The sequence below is a fragment of the Balaenoptera borealis genome (assembly GCF_965194805.1).
Source record: "Balaenoptera borealis genome assembly, chromosome: 10".
Lineage (NCBI taxonomy): Eukaryota > Metazoa > Chordata > Mammalia > Artiodactyla > Balaenopteridae > Balaenoptera > Balaenoptera borealis.
The window spans coordinates 86,619,877-86,639,597 of record NC_138874.1 but is presented as its reverse complement, the minus strand read 5'-3'; the positions used below and the strand labels follow the sequence as shown (position 1 = coordinate 86,639,597).

At 40.9% G+C, this 19,721-nt stretch overlaps 1 protein-coding gene and 1 long non-coding RNA gene across 10 annotated transcripts in view; one reads left to right on the top strand and one right to left on the bottom strand.

The window, feature by feature from the left end:
• Positions 1-19,721, bottom strand: part of ENTPD1 (ectonucleoside triphosphate diphosphohydrolase 1) — a 153,395-nt gene that overhangs the window by 117,159 nt on the left and 16,515 nt on the right. For 3 of the 5 annotated variants that reach the window (XM_082406532.1, XM_082406535.1, XM_082406533.1), the window contains exon 1: positions 10,786-11,116. The exons of 1 other annotated variant lie outside the window; for it this stretch is intronic. In XM_082406532.1, the coding sequence (XP_082262658.1) occupies positions 10,786-10,801 (16 nt within the window). In that variant the 5' untranslated portion in view covers positions 10,802-11,116. Of the gene's footprint in view, positions 1-10,785; positions 11,117-11,241; positions 11,349-19,721 lie in introns of those variants that run through there. One more of the 5 variants, XM_082406536.1, reaches the window with a different exon arrangement.
• The window catches only part of LOC309635393, a 43,864-nt gene that overhangs the window by 12,010 nt on the left and 12,133 nt on the right, over positions 1-19,721 (top strand). For 2 of the 5 annotated variants that reach the window (XR_014248809.1, XR_014248810.1), the window contains exons 1-2: positions 3,807-10,405; positions 11,116-11,647. This is a non-coding gene — a long non-coding RNA (uncharacterized lncRNA). Of the gene's footprint in view, positions 1-3,806; positions 10,406-11,115; positions 12,967-19,721 lie in introns of those variants that run through there. The other 3 variants (XR_014248812.1, XR_014248811.1, XR_014248813.1) reach the window with 3 other exon arrangements.

The following is a 19,721-nucleotide window of genomic DNA, read 5'->3' as shown; positions in this document are numbered from 1 at the left end:
AGTCTGTTTTCACCAAGGATATTTATAAGCTCCAAATCCTCAAACCCAATCACCACATCTCTTCCACTGTAAAATGTGCCATTAGAGTTTTAAGGGTTTTTGCTGGAGGGATTAAGGCTCTGTGGGTAGGAAATATTATAAAGTGCATCCCAATTCCCAAAAACATTATACTGTGGGGCAGGAGTAGAGGGCAGGGGTGGGAGGTGCTAGAAGAATAGAAAATACGATACCTCTTCCCATTCTCTTTCTCGTCTAATCTGCAGCTTTGGCACTTCTTCTAGAAACTTTGGTCTCAAAACACACTCTCCCTTGGCTACTGGGTTCAGACTCTCCTTGGCTTTCTCTTACCTTTTTAGGTTTTCTTTCTGAATCTCTCTTCTTAAGGCATTTCTTTTCCCATCCCTTTATTGTTGGTGTTTCCTTGGGTTCCAGTCTTCATCTCTTCTGTTTTCATTCCCTATACTTTCTTTTCTTTTCTTTTTTTTTTTAAGTATAATTGTTGTTTTATTTTTTATTTTTTAACATCTTTATTGGAGTATAATTGCCTTACAATGTTGTGTTAGTTTCTGCTGTATAACAATCATTCCTTATACTTTCCAGGGTGACTCATATTTTAAATGCTCATATTTTCAACTATTGACTCCATGCTCCAACTCTAACTCCCATTATCTCTTGATTTTGGCCAGACCTCTCCAAGCTCTACATCCACATTTCCAGCAACCAACAGAATATCTCTGCCTTGATATCTTATAAACATCTCATATTTAGCATGTGCCAGGATGTGCCAGGATGAACTTATTATCTCCCTCCTCCCCTGCCAAATCCACTCTCCCTCCCTCATTCCCAGTCTTATTCATAAATATTAATCCAATCATCTAAAGCTAAACTTGAGAATAAATCTTAACATCTCCTTCTCCTTCCCTCCCAACAAACCACCTAGCCCTCTACCTCAAACTCTACCTCATAAATATTGTTTAAATCCAGCTCCTCTCATCCATCCCTCTCCCCCATCCACCCACCATCAATGCCTTAGTACAGGTCCCCATCATCTCTCACCTACTGGACTATTGCAAAAGCCCAATACTAGTCTCTTCCCATTGCTCACCAACTTCTTGGTTCATTCCTGCCAGAGTGATCTCACAGAGCCAAGTCTTATGACCACTAAGTATGATGACAGCATAAGTGAAAATACTTTGCCACACTCTCCCACATTCTTGTGAAAATCTATATCTGTATCCTAAAAGAAATGATATTTTTTCCTCAAATGAAACGTCAGTGCATTAGCATTAAGAAATGACACTAACGGCCAGCATCACCTCTTCTGAGACAAGGCAGCATGACCAGGGGCAAGTAAGCAGAGGCCTCAGCTGGCCCACCTAACACTCATTAACTTGGGATCAACAAAAGCGCACTGTGGGAAAGAGAAGCAGGTGTGACGGGAGGGGCACAGGGAACTCTTTGGGAAGTCCCGGGTTTGTTGTTTTGCCTTGCTTTGTTTTGCTTGTTTGTGTGTTTATTTTTGCCTCTGTGAACTGATAACCTTACTCTACCATGAGTATAAAGAGACTTAGAACTGATCTCCAACAAAAGACATTACTTGGGCAAGGTGCTAAGCAGTGGAGCAGGAGCTCACTCGGCAGTTTAATGGTTTGCTCTCAGTGGGAAAGGGGCAAAAGCAAGAAAATGGGCCCAGAGAAGGGTCCTTCCTGAATGCCTTTACACCTCTGGACAAAAATACTGACAGAATCCTGAGAGCCGTAGCCTCTCTATCCTCTGAAACATGACTCTATGGCAACAGGACTGTTGCCTTCTTTCCTGGATCTGAGTGAGCTTTTTTGGGTAGAGGACTGAGATGTCTTCCCACACATAGAAGGGGATGTTGCATTTGGTGATTGCATTATTCTAGGATCCAAACGGAATCTAAGGGAGCCAAGGGTAGACCACGCACTCCCCATCTCTAACATTGAACTGGGATCTCCCAGTGCTTCCTTAAATTCTTTTTAGAATAAGATGAAAAACACATACATTCATTTGTGCACCCCTACAGAAGGTATCTCTTTTCTTTCAAGGATAAGGCCTTAGATTAAATAAATTTTGCAATAAGTAGAAAGAATGGTAGAGGAAAAGCTTGCTTCCAAAATAGATATGATGCAGGAAAGAGAGGGAAATCTTACTTTACTTATTTTTTGGTTAGATACAAGAGGATGTTGGTCTGAGAAGAGAACAGATTAGGATAAAAGATTTCATGGAAACCAAAAATACTGTAGCTGAATGAAAGTTTATACTAGAAAAAATTAAGGAAAACTGAATCAGTGATGTAGGGAATATTAGGAAAATATTGTCAGAATACAAAGGAAAATAAAGGAAGGAAAGGAAAGAAGGAAGGAAGAAAGGAGAAAGAGAGGGAAAGAAGGAGAGAGAGAGAGGGAGGGAGGGAAGAAAGGGAGAGATAAACGGATGGAGTAAGTTCAGAGATAAGAGATCCAAATAATAGGTCCCTGAAGAAGAAAAGCAAATGAACAGAGTAGGAGCACTGATTAAAGTTATGAAAAGAGAAATCTTTCTTGCCCCTAAAGAAGTCCTGAATTTGTAAATCAAAAGGGTTTACCATATTCTAAGCAAAATCAATGAAAGGAAGTCTATACTCAGTTGTCTCACTGTGAAAATGTCAGGAATAGAGAAGAGAAAAATGTTCAGGCTGAAAAACAGTGTCCTCAAAGTACTTCACAGCATCAAACTTCTCAAGACAATGGGGGAATATTTCCAATTACTTGAGGGGGATAAGCTATCTATATTTAGACAAGTTGTCACTCTCTTACCACATTGATGCCCTTTCTAAAAAATTACTTTCATATGCACCAGATCATTTTGACAGGAACAAAAATTAAGAACTCAAAAACGGGGAAAGTCATAGTGAGAAAAGAACTATATTAAAGTTAATTAAATTCATGCTAACGGGTACAGGGTTTCCTCTTGTGGTGATAAAATGTTCTAAAATTGATTGTAGTGATGGCCGCACGATTCTGTGACTATGTTTAAATACAATGAATTGTAAACTTTAAGCAGGTTAATTATATGGTATGTGAATTGTATCTCGAAATAATAGTAAGATCAACAACTATGGGTTCAAATCTCAACCTCAGCACTTACCAATTGAGAGACTTTAGGTAGGGCACTTAACTACTCATTCCTTGGTTTCTCATTTGTAAGACAGGGACAGTATCAACTTCAAACAGTTGTCTGAGAACTGAGTTAACATCTGTAAGTTGACTGGAACAACACGTGGCTCAATACACACTATAAACCTGTAGATTAACTAACGAAACCATCACCACTTCCATGTATTAAACACTTACTGTGTTAGTTTCCTACAGCTGCCATAACAAATTACCACAAACCCATTGGCTTAAAACAATACACATTTACTCTTACAGCTCTGAAGTTCCAAAGTCTGAAATCAATTTCACTGGACTGAAATCAAGGTGTGGGCAGGGCTACTCTTCCTTTTCCATCTGCCTGATGGCATTCCATGCATTCCCCATTCTGCATTCCTTGGCTTGTGGACCACTCCTCCATATTCAAAGCCAGTAGCACAGCATCCTGCTACAATGGTTGCGTTGCCTTCTTCTGTGTCAGGTCTCCCTCCTCCTCCCTCTTATAAGACCATCTGTGATTATCCAGGATCTCCCCAGTTTAAATTCCTTAATTTAATCACATCTGCAAAGACTCTTTCCATATAAGGTAACATTCATAAATTCTGGGGATTCAGAGCTGTAATCTTTGCAGCCTACCACTGTTACTATATCAACCAAAAAAGAAGAAAAAGAAAATAAATCTATGAAAAAGCCCTAATGATTATTTGTAAGTACACCAAAATAAAGCAGTAAAAAAGAAGACATTAAGCAAAAGATGGTATCAAGAACATTTCACACAGCTTAAATTAGAAAATATGAGTACTGCACTATTACTTTCTATTTACCAACTTTTGTTCACTGGAAACTTTTCGGGTCCTCCCTACCCTGCCTTTTCAGTTCAGTGCCTAAAAAGTTATTTTGCTAATGACACACTGCTTCAGATGTCTTTTGTGCATATGTCTGAGTCTTTATCCACTTGAGCAATACTGTTTCAATTTTATAGTTCAGAGATTCTGACCCTCCCCTTCTATATCCTGCCAACCAGACTCACCTCCTGGCTCTGGCCTCCTGGGACCTGCCATGATTATTTGGGAGGGAAAGACTTGGTAATTTTCACTCACACCATACTACAATACTTCCTAAAGTTATGTAGCCATACAAGGCTCAGCTGCCTAAGATGCTGAGAACTTTATCTCATCTTCTTTCATCTTTCTCAAGACTTTATTGACTTACTCCTTCTCTGCATCTACTTTACTTCCTTTTATAGTCCCAACTCTCTATCACTGCCCCCCACCCTTTTCTAATAAGCCACAATAAAAAATTATTCACAGCTCATTCTTTTTCCTGGAATGAAAATTCTCATAGGTAACAATAAAAGTATACAAAAGTAAATGCAGATGTACTATAATTTCACATAGGAGAATATTATGGTTGAGGAGGGATTACCATATAATTGAAATGACTGGATAGATTTACAAATATCCAATTTTATATCTTAAAAACACAATATATCTTATTCACAAGTGTTCACATTTATAAAAATTCACTACATTCTTAGGTACAAAGAAACCTCAGAAATATTAAAGCCATATTCTCTAATCATTGTGAAATAAAATGAAAAATTAATAAAAATTAATGGTTTAAACAAAAATGACAATTACTTGGAACTTTAAAAAAATTATCCTGGGTTAAAGAGACAATAAATACAATATCAAACTTTTTTGAAAATATAACACCACAGATAAAAATGTACTGGATCTATTCATAGCTGTAAGTCTCTGTATAAAAACACTAAGGTTTTGGAAAAACTGTTGCAAATATAGTAGAAAAACCTGAATATCTTTATTTTATCAAGAGCTCACATAAATTAATTTAAAACATAAAATCCAATAAGTAATAAACAGGCAACGGATGTAAACAGTATACAAAAGAAGAAGCATATTATGTGAAAAATGTCAAATTCACCTAATTAAACAAACTAAAACAACATAAAAGCGGACACGATTATTTAAAGAAAAATACAAAACAAAACACCTAAGTTGTCAGGGATGCAGCAAAACAGGAACTCCTTGTGGGAGCATGAAGGGTCCATCCTTTGGTAAAGCAACTTGTTAATAGTAATCAAGAACTTTAAAAAACATTTACAAATTTTAATCCAGTAATTCTACTTCTGGGATTCTATCCTCAGCATGCAACCCTACATATGGAAAACTTCACTCACAAAGATGTTTATTGGAAATGGGAACAACCTAAATGTTCAATAACAGGGACACTGTTAAAAAAAACTATGTGACTATAAAAATTATGCTAACGAAGACTATGCTATAAGGTGGAAAATACCTGTGCTTCACTGCTACACTAAAAGTCAGGCTTTAAAACTGTATGTATAGCCTAACAATCACAATGCCAACCCGTAATTTTTCAAGCTTGTAGTCAAGTAAGTGCTAAAAAAGAGAAACAGGGCTTCCCTGGTGGCGCAGTGGTTGGGAGTCTGCCTGCCAATGCAGGGGACGCGGGTTCGAGCCCTGGTCTGGGAAGATCCCACATGCCGCGGAGCAACTAGGCCCGTGAGCCACAACTACTGAGCCTGCGTGTCTGGAGCCTGTGCTCCACAACAAGAGAGGCCGCGATAGTGAGAAGCCCGCGCACCGCGATGAAGAGTGGCCCCCGCTCGCCGCAACTGGAGAAAGCCCTCGCACAGAAACGAAGACCCAACACAGCCATAAATAAATTAAAAAATTAAAAAAAAAAAAAAGAGAGAGAAACAACCCAGGCATAGAAAAAGGAACTACAAGGAAATACATCAAAATATCGTCATGAGCGATTGTTTTTCTTTCTCCTCTAATCCATATTTCATGTCTTCTTTAATGAGTATGTGCCATATTACTTACATCTTCACGGACAGAAAGAAATTGTCCACATCCTCCTTATGGATCAGAAGGAAACACCTTTTTACGTAGGGCATGTACTGCCATTGTTCCTGGGTCTCTAAATTCATTTTGATACTCTAGCACAAAAACTGTGGGATGGAAGTATGTTAGGCAAACTCCCTCTTGCCGTCTCTACTCCAACGACTTCTTTTTTCCTTATGATTCCCTCAATTTTCCAAACCTAAAGAAATCCCATGGGTCCTCTCTGCATTCACTATCCTCCTTTGCGTCTGGGATCATTCTCACCTCACTTCTGCAGTGCAGACAGTGCCCCCTGGCACGCTGCTCCCATCTCAGAGTCCTGAATCCTTGCTAGCCCCAGCTCTCGGGCACTCCAAACACCCAGCAAAGGGCTCTGGGGCAGCCAAATGTTCTGTTCCAGTACTTCTCAGGTTGGAGGCAGGGAATGAAAGCAGCATAAGGAATATTGGAGCCATAGAGAAAAGGTGGGAGATGTTTAGGAAATCCAACACAGGGCCTTTATGTGCAATTACAGATTGTATGTGATAAAGATTCAGATTTGTTTCTTGTATGGCAAAATTCTAGGACATATGTTTACTGAAAGAACAAAGGAATGCATGAATTAGGTTTCCCATCATCCTGCAATGACATAACTGATCAGTGACTCAAAGTGGTAGCTTCAGAGGAGCGGGCGGTGCGGGGGGAGCACTGGGGAAGGGAGGGCTTGGTTGTTTGGTACCAAAATAAGCCCTGACACTACGGCATGCAATGACACTATGACATGGCTAGTCGAAGTGTGGCCTATGTAGGGGCAGCATTACTATCACCTGGGAGCTTGTTAGAAATGCACAATCTCAGACCTCACTCCAGAGTTGCGGGATCAGAATCTGCATTTTAACAAGATCCCCAATGATGCACATGCATATCGAAGTTTAAGAAATACTGCCTCAGAACACACACACACATTCACCAAGACAAAGCCAGTGCCTCCTCTCATCTGCACTTCCATCAAACCTTCAAGAGGTTTGATGATTCTTCACCACAAGGGCTGCCCTCAACTTTGGCCTCCCTCCAAACTTTTTCAGGGAATGGAGCTCACAAGGAACAGACCCTATGGGATGTGCCCCAGTCCTCACCTTCACTCTGCATAGGCAGGTGGAATAAAACATTAATGCCCTTCGGCACAACCACTGGTTATGGAGTGCAGAAGCAACCATAAAGACAACACAAGGGAGAAAATACTCTTAAAATATGGTTTGGCCAAGTAAAAGCAAGACCAATCACTGCCATTTGTAAAAACTGTTTACCACATGTGCCCAATGACCATGCAAGACAATCATGATTAAAGAAATCATTTAATATGCACCTGTTGACTTTGTAAAGGTTTATTAGATTACAGGACTGGTAATCCCAAACTCATAGTCCAGGCTAAACTTTGGACTTCTGCCTGCAAATCTCCAGGATGAACATGTAAATAGGTTCCCTACTTGGAACCTGGAAAAAAGTGAAAAAAGCTTTTTATTCTTAAATCTAGGCTGCAGTTTTGGTAAAAGAGAGAGAAAGGTCTTTAAACACTGCTGGGATTTGGAAGGGCTTATTGTGGGCACCAGACTCTACTCGTCTTTCTAGGTCCAACTAAAGTGTTCCATCCTTTGAGAAGTTTTCCCCCAAATCATCAATCCCTGTTCTGTTTCTCATGGGATTTTCCTTAAACTTCTATTATGGCTCTTAGGGAGGTAGGAGAACTTAACTATTAGGAACCCAAGCTTTGCAGCCTAACTATATTGGTCTAAATTCCCCCCTTTGCCTATTACTATCTGGATGACGTTGGCCAAGTAACTTCCCTCCACAGCTGTAAGATGCAGAAATCTCTATCATAGGTTTTTTTGGGAAGATGACATGAGACAATGCCAGATGTATGTATAAAAATTACAGTGCCTTGCACATAATAAAAAACCAATGTTAGCTATGATTATTAGCACTTCACAGAGTCTGGTTTCAATTAGAGTTGGTTGTATATATGTCTGCCTTCCTCACTAGACTGTGAGCAAACTGTTTATATCCCACACATCTGGCATAGGGACTTACAAATGGAAGACACAATAATATTTGTCAAACGGGTTTGAAGGTATGCCAAGAAAAGGAAAGGGAGGGTGTTGGAAACAAATTTAATGTACTTTATGATTTTATCCAGGGCCAACCTCTGTGGTGTTTGTTTTTCTTCTATTACCAGAGTATATTGTTGTCTCAGACTACGAGGTTGGTCGCTATAAAATGGGGCTGGCAGGACACTACTTCTGGAACGAGATGTTCTGTTCAGAGATAGTGAAGTTGTGCTATGAGGCATCTGAAATCTCCAGTTTGGTTCTCGGCTGAAAGGGGACTGGGGGCTGAAGTTCAGCCAGAGCTGGACGGGCCAAACGGGGTGCCCTAGCATAGGGTCACATCAGCTCTGAAGGTCACCCACCTAGAAGAGATGCATTTTGTTTTTCAGAGTATTCACTTAGAGGGATGTCTTTACATATTGCACAAAAGAGCTGTTTGTACCAGCAGGACTCCACTGCAAACTCAAAGGTCCCCTTTTAAACCAGCCTACTGACGCTTAGATGAACATCAACTAAGATAATATTACTTAGCTTACTAAATATTTATTGAGTGCCCATTATGTGTTAAACACTGTGCTAGACACTGCAGATCCAAAGGTAAATAAAGAAATTATAGTCAGGGGAAGGTTGGGAAGCGATGCAGAAGGCAGGAATATGGACAAGTATGACAAGTGCCACCTTAGGTGTAAGTGGTGAGGTATTGTAGAAACATCCAATATAAGGCTACTATAAGGCTCAAAGGGCTGGAGAAGGCTTAAAGGAGGGACTAACAATCAAGATGAGGCTTGAAGGAGTGATTGCAACAGCTAACATTTATTGAGCACATATTATATACATCAGGCCCTGTTCTGAGAACCCTGCATGAATCCCTCATTTAGTCCTTACAACAACCCTGTGAGGTAGATAACATTATTCTCTTCATTTTACAGATTAGGAGACTGAGGCTCACAGGAAAGGGTGGAGCTGGGATTCAAACTCGAGCAGCTTGGTTCCAGACTAAAGGAGGAGGAGAGGGCCAAATCAGCCTTCAAGGCAGAGGCAAGTGTCTTGAAACAATCTGGAAGGGAGGAAAGAAGTTCCCCAAGTCCCTTGAGGAACTGAAAGTGTCTGGGGGTGGGGACAGAAGTTCAGAGATGACTCAGCTCGATCTGCAGGTTAGAAGGGAAACCAGAGGCAGGGGATTTCTAGTCTGCTTTGGACTTTTGAAAACTAGCTGTGTGATTCCTGTCATCTAACCCCTTCTGGCTTCAGTCTCTCCCTTTTGTAAAAGGCAATAACAACAATACCTGGGCCCTACCACAGAGAATGGCCACGGGCACCAAATGGGAAAAATGCATGTAAACTTGATAGCAAAGCACAAATTCCTTCCCAGACTTGAGATTTCACCAGTATCATTTCCCCAGTAGCTTCAAAGATTTACAAACCCAAATCAACAACGTCGGAGCAGTAACAAGAGACTCTGAAGTGGAGCAACAGGGTAGGGAAATAGACCCTCGGACCCTGCATCCGTCGCCTGCATTCAAATTCACCACTTACTGTGTGACCCCAAGGTAAGCTGCTCTCTCACTACCTCAACTCCATCATCTGGGAAATGGGGATGATAATGATAGCACTCACCTTATAAATTGCTGTGAGGAATAAGTAACACGTGTAATACGCTTAGAACAGCTCCCAGCACAGAGTATAGACGAAAACATTAACAGCTATCGTTACTGTCATTATTAAGAACTCTACTGACTACTCAGCCCATTCCTCCACGTTCTATGTGATAAAAACATGTGGGGATATTAGAGACCAGAGCTGATGAAGGTTTGCAACCCTACACAACCACACTGCTGCAGACATTCTTCCTGGCTCCCACGGGCTGGCAAGCAGCTGGCTCTCTGTCCTGGCAGAAAATGCCCAAAAGAGGTAAAAGACAGAGACCACACACCATCTGTACAATCCAGGCTGCTCTCGCAGTTTTTAGACAAAATCTAAATATAGTCCGTCCGATAAGCCTTGCTTTTTTAAGATAAAACTGTTCTTCGTACCTATACCCCTTCCCTCCCTCCCCACACCCATGCACACTCCCCCACACCTCCCAAGAAAAGTTTAGTCTTTTGCAAGACATACTCTCAGGTCCTGTTGTGACAGGCTCTTGCCACATTAACTTCTCTGTCTAATTCCAGGCAGAGAAGCCTTTGCTAATTTCACAACAGGAAAGCACACAGGAAATTCGAGAACGAGGCAAATCTACACACAGAGCCCAGCATCTTCAAGCAAACTCACTGAGGTACTGACCCAAAGCAAGACGACTCTGGACTGTAAATGAGGCAGCTGCCTCCTAAACTGCGAGGGGACGGAAGAAGTCTTTTCCCTCTAAAAAACCAGATCTGAATACCAATTGCTAATGAATATTCATGAGCTGCTCCAGCTTGCTCAGGAGCCACCCTTGACTCTAACCCCGGAGCTTGGCTTCCTAAAATGTTTACCAAAGTTTTTTCTCTGCCTCCTCTCAGAAGGAGAGGGTGGGAAAGTGTATTTAGGGCTTTTTGCCTCTTGCTCTTTCAAGTACTTGCTTTTCCGGGCTTTTGGTTTTCTTTTTTCCTTTTTTTTTTTTTTTTTTTTTTGGTTTGTTCTTAAGGATTCAGATCAAATCAATTTTGCTCTTACCCCTTCTATCTTCCATAATTGGCAGCTTTTGTTTTCTTCCTCTTTGCTCTTTATTTTTCAGCCTCTGCTTGCTGTGGTCGGTCTCAGTGAGAGAGGTACTCAAGGAACAGAGATATAACAGACCCTCGGGCTCGTGGGAGGGGCTAAATTAGCCTGCCCCGTTTCGGAAGGAACCTCAAACCCTATGCCTTTTTCATTGAAAGGACAGACTGGCCGAGAAGTCCAACAGCTCATTCCCCTAAAGCTTCCCCGGGTTGCAATTTTTTGTATCTTGAAACAATGTATGTTCAGATATCTCTCTTCAGCTCTTTCCCTCTCCCTTTGTTACAGAAATCCATTTTTCCCCTTGAAAAGTATATCTTGGCTGCAAGCAAAAAAAAAAAAAAAAAAAAAAAGCCATTTACTTTTTGCAATTTTGAAGCAAGATAACAAGAAACTTGTTACCTTGATACCCACCGGAAAAACTGTGGGACCCAAGAACAATTCTTCCAGCCCCATAAATCCGATCACTTCTGGTCCCCTGATGAGCAATCCCTTTTCGAGGCTCATTACACCAGAGGAGCAACGGGTCACCCTAGCAAAAGACGCTGTGGCGAGAGAAAGCATGGTATCCGTCAGAAGGCAGGGTGGGACGGCAGGGGAGGCTGCTCGCTGGGAACAGCTGTCTAGCTGTACTGATGCAAGTTGTCTACCTTTTCCAAACCTTGAACTCCTACCTCTGAAGTCTTATGAGCAAGAATTGCCACACCCAGGCTTTGCCAACATGACCCAAATGCAGATGAGAAACTGACCAAAACATTTTAAAACTGTGTATATGAAGTTATTTTGAAATCAGGACAACAGCCAACCCTCAGAGAGGAAGGTAAGTTCCCAAGTCCCAGGGCTGCCTGTCTGGGCAGCTTCTCCCTCCACAAGGCTGTCACAAACCTTAGCATTTTAGATTTGAAAGAGACCTCGGACGTCTAGTCTAAGCAAGGATAGAGGTGTGGAGATGTTAAGCTACAAGTTCATGTTCACATTGAGAGCAGGGAGCTGGTTGCTACCATGCTCTCCAGCACTTAATATAGTTTCTCCCACGGTGTAGGCGCTCAATAAATTTTTGATAAATGGTTGAGTTAATAAACAGCAGCAAAGCAGAACATAAATCTGATTTCACTGATTCCTAGTTCATGCTTTTTCTACACTGTTTCTTCAGCATGAGAGTTGGTATCTGAAGCCAATTGTACCATAAGACATTTTTCTTCCAAATATACCATAAGGCATTAAATTTGTGACCAATAAAGATTGTTTTTGACTCTATATATAACATATATTCTCCATTATACTTTTAATCATACTTCAATAAAGGCAGGGGCTTTTTTTAGTTTAGGCGTCTCTGTTATCTGCACAGTGCTCAGCAGCATAGTATGTGCTCAATAAATGTTTGGTGCTGGACTGCCCTGGTGGTCCAGTGGTTAAGACTCTGCGCTTCCAGTGCAGGGGGCACGGATTCGATCCCCGGTCAGGGAACTAAGATCCCACAAGCCGCATGGTGCGGCCCAAAAAAATAAATAAATAAAAATTTTGGTGCTTTAATAAATCTGGGTCTGTACAATACTCTTTCTTCACCTTACTAAAGGTTTCAGATTTAGCGCATTTGCCATTTATAATAAAAACTAATTATACTAAATGAAAATCCAGTGGATGGCTTCTCCAGAGCCAGTTTAGACTCCATTTCTAATAATATTGGTTTGATATCTGTCCTATTGTGGTAAAAAAATTTTTTACTCTTTTTTTATTTAATTAATTTTTATTGGAGTATAGTTGCTTTACAATATATGTTTACAATATGTATTTTGTGTTAGTTTCTACTGTACAGCAAAGTGAATCAGCTATACGTATACATATATCCCCTCTTTTTTGGATTTCCTTCCCATTTAGATCACCACAGAGCAGTGAGTAGAGTTCCCTGAGCTATATAGTAGATTCTCATTAGTTACCTATTTTATACATAGTATCAATAGTGTATATATGTCGGGACTTCCCAGAGGTAGAAGGTAATAATTTAGTGAAGACCTGGGGGAATGAGCTGTGTGGTTATTTATGTCCTTTTGATATTATTTAAATGGTTCTTACTCATGGTTGGTTTCAAGGCTAAAAGGAGACTTCAAAAGGATGGGGTTTTATCATTGACAGGGATGTCAGAGGCATGATAAATCATACTTCAAGAAACATGTTAAATGTTGTATGGCAATTAACAAATCTAAGCTCAGGAATTCATAGATTTTTTTTTCCACCAGGAACACACCCAACCCCATCTTCTTACACCTGCTATAAACTAAGTCAGTACTCTTTGGTATTTGGTGTATGAACACTCAACAAACAAAATTTGCCAGCACCTTTTGAAAATCATATCAAATTTTCTTGACACTATTTGACATTTTACTTTGACAATCTATCAGCACCACATGCACGTCTTATCAAAAAAAAATTGTTTAGATTAACTCAATCATATTTGTAGTTCTCTACCATCAGTAATAACCTCTGCCCCCACTCCACCTGCCTGCTTACAGGTATTTAGGGATGATAAAAACCCCTGTGAGGGATAGGAAATAGGGCATGGGGTGGATATAAAAGTACTCTGAGAGTATTCAGAATGCACACTGGTTCAGAAAATGCCCCTTCCCCTCTTTTAGGAGAGGAGTAGGAAAGGCACTGTCTCTCGGAGCAGAGCCATGGTTCTCAACCCTACCTGCACATTATACATTATACGTAATCACTGCGGGTGCTTTAAAAATGCTAATGCCCATCGCTACCCTCAGAGATTGGAATTTGGTCTGGGGTTCAGGTAAGGATTTCTCATAAAAGGGCTCAGGTGATTTGAATGTGCTGCCAGGGTTTTAGAGTTAAGGAGATCTAGGTTTGAATCTTCACTGTGTAAATTAGACAAGTTAGTGAGCCTCTTTGAACCTCAGTTTATCTGTGAAATAAAGATTAAAAAAAAATCTACTTCATAGAGTCATTGTAGGGAAAAGGGGGAAATAAATGTGTAAGAAATCCCAACAGAGACCCTAGCACATAGTTGGCACTCAACAAGTTTGAGTTCCTTTCCTCTTCACTTATATGCTAGGTATATGGTTCAGATTAAATAAAACATTGTCTTCTCTTCTTGTGTCCCTTACTTTCTCCCCCTCCAATATCTTCCATTTATTTTTCAGACCTTCTCCCCCTCCAATATCTTCCATTTATTTTTCAGAAGTAACCCCAGGGCAACTGAAGGGAATGAGAACAGAAGTCCCTTCCCTCCTACAGCACATAGTACCTCTCCACCTCCCTTCCCCAAATTTAATGTGATCCTACATATTCAACAGCAACTGTGGGACTAGGGACATGCTGAGAGAGGGGATTGGGGAGTGAAGTATGACCAAGTGTCACCCATGCCTTTGTTGTTCCAGGATAAGCAAGTGGCCTTGGTAGTCAGGAAGGAATGCCCTGAACTCTGAGTTAGGGGAAGCCCTTGAATGTTGCAGAATGGCCAGCTCTTCCAAAGTGGAAGTATGTGACCAAACAATTGCACCAGAAGAAGGCACGCTTAGAGCACATAGCACAGCAAAGTCAAGCACAGCAGACACTCAATAAGGAGTGTGCAGAATTGAAATAAAGGTCCTGAACTGCAGGTAAATGCCTAACCTGATCCCAGTACTTGATGAAGTCTGTGTTGTGTAGGCATTATCTTGGTTTACGTCAAGTATTTCACAACTGATTCATAACCACTCTTATCTGAACTACAACTACCCCTTACTTCCTCTGCATTAGCTGAAATCTCTTGCATTTTCTGTTGAAACATCCCCTTTACCTCCTTCATCCTTCTACCCCCACTTCAGGTGCCCTGATTCCTCTAAATGTCTCAGAGGTTTGCAGACATAATGAGTGAAGTGTCCCTTCATTAAAAAATGATAAAATTGTATTGCTACTCAAGGGGCAGGCCCCAAATCCATGAGTTTCAGGTATAATAACTGATAACAGCTATAACATCTTTAAGGTCAAAGACATTCATTTCCAAAGAAAGTACTCACTATCTATGAAAGTCCAATCGATTTATAAAAGCCCCAACTATTTAAAAAAAATTTTAAATTTTAACATATTTTTTAAATGTTAAATTTAAATAGAGATGGTAAACAGATCAGTGGCTGCCTGAGATTCACTGGGGTGGAGGGAGGTCTGAATAAGTGAAGCTCAGGGGACTTTTTAGAGTGTGAAACTATTCAGTATGATACTGCAATGCCAATGTAAACGTGACAATATTCATAACCTATAGATATTTAAAGGACAAAGAATGAACCTTAATGTACACAGTTTTTAAAAAAATCATCCACGAGGTTAAGGGATCCCTGAATGGAATGTTGATTGTGACAAAAGAATCTAACTGTATTACGAATGTATGAAAGAGCCTCATTGAAGGGAGTAGGGGAAAGTGTACTGACCTGAGTCACTTTGGAAATGAGTAAAGTTTGTAAGACTAAAGGCAAAAGGAACTATACAAAAACATATTACTCTATTTGATGAAGCTGTTTCCCATGGGGATACAGGTTCATAATTCTGAGACCACTACAGATGTATACTGGAATTGGACAATTATGTAAATAGATGACAGTAGGAGTCAGGGTTCTCACTGTTGGAGTGGAAGGTTACCGACAGGCAAGGGTAAGTGGCTAATTATAACAATCTATCACACTAATTTAAGATGTTAACAGGGGAAACTGGGCATGGAGTATATGAGAACTTTCTGTACTATCTTTACAACTTTTCTGTAAATCAAAACTATTCTAAAATTAGAAGTATATTTTTAAAATTATGGTAAGCATTGTATAGGTGTTTAAATGCATCTGTTGTACCGAAACCCCTTGCTGAAGGACATCTTTACTAAAGTAACTGCTAAAAGGACATGGTTTTGCAAAAGCATTTGTTACACATGATTTCTTGTTCAAACAGAATTCATTGTCTCTACATCCAGCAAAGCAAAGTTAACTCAGGCTGTGGGCCAAGACATGGAAACAGCCTTGTTATATAGACTCAGTGTGATACTGGTAGTACTCAAATCTTTTCATCCATGACACACAATATTCCCATTGGTCTAAAAGAAAAAAAGCCTCTAAGTTGATTCCCCACTGGCTCAAAAAGTTTCCAAATAAGTGTCTCTGGAGAGAAGTCAGAAACTCTGGGGCCAAGGGAGGGCAGGAAGGAGAACTGACTGCTGGTTCCAGAACTTGAAAAAAAATAATAATAAAGGAAGGGAAATGCCTACGCTTCTTCAGACGGCCACCGTCATATGGGAACATTGCCAGAGAACTTAAAGTAGCTCCGAGAAGGAGAAAAGTTGGAGTTAAGAAAAATTCATCATATTTAACTGACCCTAAGTGCCCGACTGCATTTGCTAAGCAATCAAGATTACAAAGGGCATAAATCTCTGTCTTCTAATTCAGGACATTTCTGGTCCTAGGAGGCAGGGGAAATTCTTAAAGAACACATGGCTTCTAGAGTCTTATGCTCAAGACCTTAACAGGGTGGCTCATACACCCAGTTTTTGAAGACAATAATAGCCCATAATACCAGGCCAGTCTGTAGCAAGAAGCTCCCATGTTGCTGTTAATGCCTCTGCCTCTGCAGAGATCTGCCGGGGGTGACAAACCCTGGAGACAAGGCCGAAGTCAGGCACCCTGCACTCCTTTACATTAGGCCCTTCATCCATTTAGGACCATCAAAGCCTGAAGAAATAAGAGAGTGGGAAAAGATAATAGTGATTTTCTGACTTTTGAGATTATTACTTAGCCTAGACAGTTATCCCAGCTCATCCTTCAAGGTCTAGTTCAAACCTTAAATCTTTAAAGCCTTCCAGCTCCTCCAAATTCTGAGAACATAATTCTTCTCTCAAAGTGACAAATAGCTTGGCACTTGCTTAATGCCTTGCACTGCTAGTTTCAAGTGTGATTTATCTCATATGCACAACGTAGAGTCTGACTGCAAATGCTTTTTCCCTCCTCCCCATCCACATCCTTCCACATTCCATAGCACCCAGTCCAGGGTTTTGCATATGTGCTTAAATTTTAGGGGGAAAAGTTAGCTAGAACCTTTTAACAGATGAACCATTCTCAAGTAAAACTCCTTCTCAGCATATGAATTGGTCACACAAATCTCTCCCAACTCAGAAATTTTCTGATCTAGTCCAAAGTATGTAACAATTCCTATTGTTTTTTTAAATTCATTACTCGGCATATGACAGGTAATCTTCCACTGCTGAATTGTAATCTTTAAAAGGTTTCAAAAGCCAACTGGGAGTCAAGAATTAAATTAAAATTCACCTGCATTAGGCACTGTTACAAACAGCTCATGTGAGTTGGCGACCAGATGAAAAGATACCTTCCACACAACACTAAGCATGCACGTGCACAAAGACAAACACAGCATAACTTACAGTTCTGCCTGGAAACAGACTGATTTCTTTTGACACTAATTGCAAGACACACTTAATTTCAAAACATTAAAATCTGTTTTCATCACATGTTTTAGAATTAAGCATATACAGACTACATATAGAAAATGTCTGTAAGCCTACCCACACAACCGTTCACCTTAATTTCCAGGAAAAATAGAAATTACATAGGGTTCCCTGCTCCAAAGCCTTTGCAATGGCAAAGAAAAAGCTGCCGGATGAGAAAGGTGTCTGTGGGAGGGACAGATGCGGGAACACAAGGATCTGCACTTTGTGTGTCAACAATGCCTTGCAGACGAGACAATGTTTTTTCTGCTGCCATAATCCAGAGGATGGACAACATGGATTTTACAGGACATACTCAAGTGTGACATGCAACTAGAGGAAAGTAGAAGGAATTACCAGGATATAATACTTCATTAATATTTGACTAATATATAAATATTTCCCACATGTACAATTATGTTACTGTGCTTTGAAAAGGGAGTAAGTTAGAAGAGAATCAGTGAGGAAAAGAATTCTTTTCCTTTCTCTGCTTAACTGCCCTCCAGTTCTTTCTTCTGCCTAGCCAGAAAAGCCCTGTGAAAAAGAGACTGCAGTGCTCCCAAACAGCAAACAGTATGCCATGATTTATTATAGCTGTGCTACATCCCTTAGCCTCCCATACAGCCAGCACTTGTCATATTCTGCTTTTGTTTTGGTTATTTACGCATGGAGCAGATTCAATCTTAAACCACCACATTTAGGTATCCAAGAAATTTTGCTATGTTTATTTTCTTTATATCAACTTAAACCCATCTCAATTCCCTCTGAGCTGGCAGGAAAATCAATCACAATCATTACTGGAGTCCCCTTACCTCCCTGGTTTACACCATAATCTGGGAGAAGCGCATGTATCAGAAAACAGGGGAAGGACTCCTAATCTCTCATTTATTTTGATCCCTTTTGATATTCTCACTGCCCAATCTTGAAATGTGACAGGCTTTCTGTTCCAGTGCTGAATGGGGATGGAGGAGGACTGGCGAGGGAGCTTCGCCTCTGCTGGAAGCGCTGGCCATCCTACTGACCAGGACACAACCACAGAACAATCAAGGGTGCCCAGTACCCATGGCCCACCAACCTCCACCCCCCTTCCCAGTGCTCCAGAATTTCCACTCTTCCCTGGCCCTCAAAGGTACCCCTTTATTTCTTCCTGATTACTCTATTGCTTCAGAGCACCTTGGGCAATTTCAATAACAAGCTAGGGTAGGGCTGGAGACCCACAATAACTAACACCTTAACAAAGTATCCTGCCTCTTACACTGGTGTTATCATTCCCTCCCACCCCAAATTTCCCTTCAGTCCTCACTACACTCTCCATCACTACTAGACTTGGAGTTCTGGAGGGAAAGGACAGTTTACTACTCATTTTATATCCTCTAAAATACCTAACATGGGGATTATCAACCACTGCACACAAGAAGTCAAATCCCCCCTCCCCAGTAAAAATTTAGTCCTCCAAATTTTTACTGATGTTTTAAAAAATTTTTTGCTACAGTTGAGTTGAGTTGAGTATAAATATTGTCACAACAATGCCTGAGGCAAGAAATGAAACACATCAGGCAGCTCAGTGTAGAGCAGCTTTGCTGCAACTAAGCAGTATGAGGTTAGCATATCACCAGATAGGGCTACAGAGGAATTCCACGAGCTCTGCCTCCAAGAAGAGCACAGCCGGGCAGAACCAGCTCTTCTCCAACAGCAGCTATCCTGAAGAGCAACCCATAGATAACCCTGATACTTTTATTGACATTATGGTGGCGACTGCATTATAATCATTGCTGGCCTGATTAGTGTTGCTGTCAACCATTTAATTATCCCACAACATGTCTCCAAAAAATTCTAAAATTTGAAGTGTGCCTCTGAAGAGACTGCTAGATGTTCACTCCTCTTATTCTCATTTTCTTCCGATCTAAAAGAATATCCATTGTTTAGCCACCCGGCATAGAGACTACATTGCCCAGCCTATTTTGCAGCTGTGTGTACAAGAGCAGTGAATCACTCTGGGGCTAGCAACAATGGGTATCCATGACTACACTTGACCTGAAGGGGCAGGGAGAGGAAGGAAGGGGTTCCTGGAACCCACAGAGTAAGCTGTGGCTACAGAAGACAGTCGTCTGACAACAACTGTGGCTTCTGCATTGGGTTGGGGTCTCCCAGAAGTAATTCTCAAAGGTAGGATTTCAGCACAAGTAGTTTATTTAGAAGCAATTCCAAGAGGCACTGGAAGGGGGTGGGTAAGTGAGACAGGGGAGGGAAGGAGGACAACACAGTGTGCACTGATCAGCAGATCACCACTGAGTGCAAATGGGGCTGAGTCTCGATAGGGACCTCTAGGAGATGGTGAAGAACAAGGCTCAGAGTTGTCCCAACCTGGGGGAGAGGACATGGGGGTGTTTACCCACCAATTCCCATACATCATTGGTTAAGG